General features: G+C 42.6%; 1 protein-coding gene across 1 annotated transcript; it reads left to right on the top strand.

Annotated features, from left to right (window-relative positions):
- Nucleotides 1-6: 6 nt before the first annotated feature.
- Nucleotides 7-5,865, top strand: DTX3L (deltex E3 ubiquitin ligase 3L). The gene is made up of 5 exons (XM_003207702.3): nt 7-70; nt 183-400; nt 1,056-2,588; nt 2,999-3,216; nt 4,938-5,865. Exons 2-5 carry the CDS (start codon nt 290-292, stop codon nt 5,005-5,007), a joined length of 1,932 nt encoding a protein of 643 aa, XP_003207750.3. The 5' UTR covers nt 7-70; nt 183-289; the 3' UTR covers nt 5,008-5,865.
- The last annotated feature ends 533 nt before the right edge of the window (nt 5,866-6,398 follow it).

Here is a 6,398-nt window from a genome sequence, read left to right as displayed (position 1 = left end):
GGCGGCGAGTGCGAGGTGCGGGCCGGCCCCGACCCAGGCACCTACCGGGTGTATTTCCAGCACGAGCGAGGTACGGCCGGGCGGGGGATTCGGTATGGCTGCCGAGAGGCACCATCTTGTGGGTGGCGAAGGGTCCCCGCCGCCCTTCTCACGAGGCTTTATCGCACTTCCAACGCCCGCAGATAGGAAGAGAGTGGAGTCCCGCGTGGATCACGTCTTGGAGCTGGGGGGCAAAGTGCTGAAGGTCATCCTGCAGCCCTTGGAAGGGGCTCGGAGCAAGAGCCCCACCATGGTGCAGGCAGACCGTGGCCAAGCCCAGCACCTCTCCCCGCCGGGAGCTGCAGAGCTGCGGGCGGCTCAGGCACCTCGGAATGGAGCAACAGAAGTGCTGACCAAAAAGGTACGTCGGGGAGAGCTGTGCGGAGCACAGGTGTCCTGCACGGCCTCAAGGGAACGGCGAGCGGTGCTGCGCTCCATCACACTTCAGTATGTCAGAGCACAGCTCCGTCGCGGTGGTTTTGTCAGTACAGCGGGAGTGGGGAGCGACTTTGGAGTGCTCTGCCACAACCCATCTGCACATCAACACAAAGCGTGTTCCCTAGCATGGTTTTGGCATTGTCAGATTTGGCACAGCAAAGACTGCTTCCAGTGGTGAGACCTCTAAAACTATGGCAGAGTACCCCAGTCTTACAAAAAACCTGCTCTCATAGCACAACAAATGGCCTTTCAGACCCTTTGAACTAAAAGTCATGCAGAAGAGATCATCTGTGTCCTGGGGTAAGCCACAGGGCTGTGCTCTGTGAGGTTGCCATGGCTCTGCCAGGACAGACATGTGGCCCATAGAGCTTGTGCTAACTACTTACATGTACATCATTTTTTGTATATCTGACATCAAAGAAACACTGTACAAGTTTGTCAGTACTAATCTGGCCCCATGCAAAGTTGCATCGAGCTTTTCCTTACTCGGAACATAAAAGCACCAAGCTGAGAACCTTAGGAAATGTGTGTATATATAGAGAGATATAGATATAGATATCTTCTTGTCTTCTCTTTAGATTTTTCTTACAGTGTCTGCAGTGTTGAATACCAGTATGTTCACTGAACAGCAGAAGGAGAGAATTGCTATTATTTGTCCAAACTTAAGAAGAGAAGGAAATCCTGACGTTGATGGCTCCGAGAAACTGACAGGAGATTATGCAGATATTGAAAAAGCTTACTGTTACTTTAAGGATGTCCTTGCAGGCAACGACCAACACTATGATTTCCTGCATTCTGAAAGTAAGAAAAGTTTGAAAGATGAGAATGGTCTGAATACCAAAGAAATGAATACACTTACAGTTCCATCAGCTATCTACGAATATTTCTGTCATACCTGCAAAGAACAGATTAAAGAAATGCATAAACGTTTTGGAGTGTGTGTAGAAAGTAAAGATTGTAACAATGGGAACACATCAATATCCTTCCTTTCTGATACAAGTCCCACGTCAATACGAAGAGCTATTGATTTTTTTACCAGCGCTTTTCAGAAGGTTGCCAAAGATGTGGCACAGGAAGACATTCCCATAGCAAACAGTCACCAGTTAGATGAGACAATGATGAAATTAAATGCTAAATTTACTAATCTTCTCATCAAACAGAAAGATGATCAGTTGCTCCTCCGTGGTCCAAGAAATGAGATTTTAGCTGCCAAAATATTTCTAGCAGAGGAAAAGGAGAACAACCAAGATGAAAAGGATACCAAAATACCTGAACTGACCGCCTACAGGAATAGAATTGAAGTTGATGCTTCTGTGTTTAAGCTGTTGGCACCTGTGTTAAGAAAAGAAATCGAAGACATTGAAGAAAGCTTTGGTGTTGTAATAGAAAAGATAGACAGCTCAGGTGGCCAGAAAATGCTCTTAGTATTTAAGCCTAGGAACAAAACTTCTGATATGCTTTTACATGCTATTGAAAGTTTCATCAGTGGATTTCAGAATGCCTTTGCAATGCTAAGAGAAAAACTTATCAGCTGGAAGCTTTCAGAATACCAGAAAAGGAAATTAAACATGCTTCTGGATGAAAAGCAGTTGGAAAGCCTGTATGTAAAGCTTAAGAAGAAGGAAGACAAATTAATTTTATATGGTTTACCAAACTATGTTCGTGCTGCTGAAAAGCACATTATGTACCTTCTTAATGCTGAAGAGCCTTCAGAAACTAAAAAAAGGACACCGTTGTCCTCTGATCTCAACAACCAAGAAGCTTCAGGAGTGTGGGAGAAATACGGTGCCAGGGAAAAGAGTAGTTATTCTTCCATGGAACAGGCTAAGGCAAAGACAGAAGACACCAATGATACGTGCCCTATTTGCATGGAGAAAATTAATGATAAAGAGATCCTGACAAAATGCAAACATGCCTTTTGCAAAAGTTGCATCAAAATGGCTCTGGAATACAAGCAAACTTGTCCTGTTTGTAATACTGTCTATGGAGTCATGCAAGGAGATCAACCAGAGGGAAGAATGCATTTTAACAAGATTTCTACACCTCTCCCTGGCTATCCCGGTTGTGGTACTATTGAGATTGAATATGTTATGCAAAGTGGTATTCAAACTGTAAGTATATTTGAAGATTCATTAAATATACTTTCCCTCCAGCAAAACCAGTGCTGAGTGCAAAATTCAGTATTTTTCCATCATATGTGTGCTGGAGAGACATAACTGTCTTCTGTAGAAGTCTGCAAGTATTTAGTTCTGTAGTTTTGAGTGCAATGAAGTAACGTAGTAGGGATCAGACTGGTAGCCCTCCATTTTGCACGTGGCAGGAATGAGATAGCTGTCTGAAAACAGTATATTCAGAATAACTACATTGAAATCTATGGAGCAGTATCATGTAAGTCATGTTGTGTCCTGAATGGATCAAAGATGGAGATAGAAAGTGCTATAAAAGCTGGGATTGCGATTTCCATACTTACAGAGAATTTGTGATATACAAAGTGTTTTTCTTTTGTTTCTCTACAAAACAGCAGAACCATCCAAACCCAGGGAAACCTTATTATGGAATTATTCGGAAGGCATATTTGCCTGACAATGAGGAAGGGGTGGAAGTTCTGCAGCTCCTCAGAAGAGCCTTTAACCAAAAACTGATTTTCACAGTGGGGAATTCACGTACTACTGGTGCAGAAGATGTTATCACATGGAATGATATTCACCACAAAACCTCCATGTATGGTGGACCTACTAAGTAAGTAGTCTTCTTGTTCAGTTATTATACAACTTGTCAGTGGTAGCAGGAAGGCTTCCCTGTATATTTTCTGCATTAGACCTTTCAGATTGCCGATGGCACTGCGAGGCACTGGCGAATCTTATCAGTTGTGGATTATTACTTACACAGTGATTGTGGAAGGTACTGTGGATCCAGACTTGAACCATTTTCATAGCCTTTATAATGCTTTGTCAATGATTTACAGCTCGGTTCTGTGACTAATTGGGGTGGGGGACCCACAGACCCACGCCCCAGGAGAAGGGGAAAGGGAAGAAGGAGAAAAGGTATGAAGATGGGCCTGAAAACAAAACAGTGGCAACGAGCTAAGGGAAAAAACTAATTTATGGAATATGATAGCAGAATGCAAGGTAACACAATAATACAACATAATTGGAATTGAGGTTAATAAAGCAAATAAAATGAGAGAGTGTCCAAAACCGAAGGCGTTACTGTAATGCTGAAGGCAAGATGGCTACGGGTGCACTGCAGAGAAGAGCAGTAAGAGATGTCCTGTGACTTGTGAGCAGTTTTACCTTTTCCTCTAAATGGAAAAAGGAACAGTGAAAGTCTTCTGGGAGACGTAGTTCTTCTCTTATGAGAACCAAATGCCCAGAAATACCAACAGTCTATGGAACTGGAGCATTAACTCTTTAACTCCCAGTGCTCTACGTGATGTTACAGTATGGAATACTGATAACAAAAAATCATAAAACCATGATGTGCTTCTAGTTTAGTTTAATTCTGTTGCTTATAAAAACAGGCATTGGAGCACAGCTGTCTGTTGAACCTGGCAGTGGTGAGAAAGCACAGGAACAAATTATCTCTGGAAGGAAAATAGATATAACAATCCTGTGTTCCTCAAGCATGTCTCAGAGAGAACCATTCCTTGATGGTACTGCCATTAAGTCTTTCTGTCTTAACCATTTCCTTGGAGAGAAATATTGACAGTGTACGATTTGGTGCTTTTATGTGTACAACAGTGAACATTTTGGTGAAATATTGGTTCATTTTGTAGTAACACACAAACCTGTGTGTCAAAACTGGTCATGTTTTAGTACTGAGAGCATAAATATGTCGCTTTCACATCTCAGGCTCCAGCCTGGAGATGAGAGGGAGGCTTGGAACAGGCTCTTCAGGGTTGTTACAGCCTCTCAGAGCCAGGTATCTTCCTGCAAGACCTAAAGGTTTGTGCTTGGAGTTGCATTCTCCCTCCTGGGCAAGGATCGTTAAAGAACAATAAGTTTTGCTTTATCCCCCACTCTGCTCGTTGCTCTCTTCCTTTTTATCACTTGCTTCATACACACTTTTGCTGATAAGCCATCTGAAAAGCAGAGATGCCATTACGTTTGCCTTTTGAAGGCTCACATGGAGACCCCTTCAGTTAAAACCTGTTCTTAAGAAAGGTGCATACCCAAATGCCCAGTCATTTGCTAGTGAGACAGCTGGCAGCTTAGAAAATGAAGTTCCTAGTGTCAGCTTGGGCAGCCAAATTCAGCAGCTGTTTTGTTTTCAGTAAGTTTTTAGCTTTACCCTTTCTGTGCCATTTATCTCACCTGTAACATGGGGTCTGTCTTCTCTATAGTGAGAAGTACATGCATAAAACTTGTGAATTATTTTAAGACATTCTGATGAGCAAGTTTTGTAGAGCTGCCAAGTGCCCCACTGTACAAGTAGCCCAAATTATTCTTTTCTTCTTCTAGGTTTGGTTACCCTGACCCTGATTATCTGAAGAGGGTTCGATCAGAACTGAAAGCAAGAGGAATTGAGTAAGGAAATGTTCCAGCTGTCAACTCTGAAGTGTGATAACTCAACGTGCAGCAGTTCTCTGACTGTTCGACTGTTCTGGCACTACAAAGAGAGAAGTCGGTCTGTTCAACTGCTCTACTTAAGTTACTTGTATTTCCCTGCGAGCTAAGAAAAGTAATCTTTTCTGGTCAAACTGTGTTCCTTTTGCACAACTTGCTTCTGTGAGCAACGCTTCCCTATATACTTCCTCCCTTACAGAATTTGGGACCTGTGAGTCCAGCATCTGTACTTGCACTCATCAGACAGCAGATTGTGTGTCGTCTTCTCATTTTACCAGCGAATCTGATGTGCAGTTCTTCCCACAAGCCTTCAGCCTACATGCTGGAGGATTTCTATGTGTGTGATGCAGTATCAGCTGTATATGGCCATCATCTTTTGCTGCTTTTTCTTTCCAGGGTAGAAATGGCATTAGTGGTGTGGCACTGAGGATGGTGTGTGATAAGTTTTGTGGTTGCTGCTGTGTTGTTAACTGTGTCCAGAAATGCTGAGTGCTCGGAGAGCCTCCTTGGAACAAAAGGAAAGTGACAGTGCTTATGGCCAGCTCTGGTAATGAGCTTCTGACTCTGTGCCTCTTGTTGTATTTAAGCTTAAATATCGCTTTTAAGTCAGCTTTGCGTGTAACAGCACTATTCTTCTCATTGCTTCCAACAAATGGATTAAATTCTGAAATAAAAATATAATGCCATTATTATTGCTGTTTGAGTAGGCTGCCAATTGCCTTTGTGCTGGTGGAAGACAGGTTTTACCTGATGTTGCTGTAGTTTTTAATGAATCTAACTATTTGTCTAGGCCATTGTGTATAATAAATAAAATTACCACCTGCTCACTGTTGCATTCTTCAGTAGAATATATCCCTCCTCTTTTAGAGGTATTTTGTTCTATAATTTTTTTTTTTATTTAGGAGCTTCCTTGCAAACAAAGTGATTTGGACCATTCTGTCTGTGGCTGAGAGCCAACAGAGGAGGAAGAGTGCTCTCAGAGAAAGGTGCCAAGGCTTTATAGAATCACAGAATTGTTAAGGATGGACCTCTAAGATCATCCAGTCTGTAGCATGCATGTTAGAACAACAATGGGTGTTTGTGCTGTGATTGTTGCTTCTGATGTATTAATGTCAGTTGTTCAGCACCACCAAACTGGGCGAAGAACGCTCAGAAATGGAGCAGCTGGATATGAAACAGAACCCCAAATGTTCTCCTCTGGGATGCATTTTAAAACACTGGAAAATGTTTGGAGGAGGTCTGCTTACGTGTAGAAAATTGAGTATTGTAATCATTGGTGGATGGCGTATAGGCTTGAAGGTGAGGAAAAACGGCCCACTCATGGGTTGATTAATGATAACACATTATTGTTACTGC

This window comes from Meleagris gallopavo, chromosome 7 (genome assembly GCF_000146605.3).
Source record: "Meleagris gallopavo isolate NT-WF06-2002-E0010 breed Aviagen turkey brand Nicholas breeding stock chromosome 7, Turkey_5.1, whole genome shotgun sequence".
In the NCBI taxonomy this organism is placed as follows: domain Eukaryota; kingdom Metazoa; phylum Chordata; class Aves; order Galliformes; family Phasianidae; genus Meleagris; species Meleagris gallopavo.
Note: the sequence above shows the minus strand (reverse complement) of the source record. Positions and strands in the feature narration are given on the sequence as shown.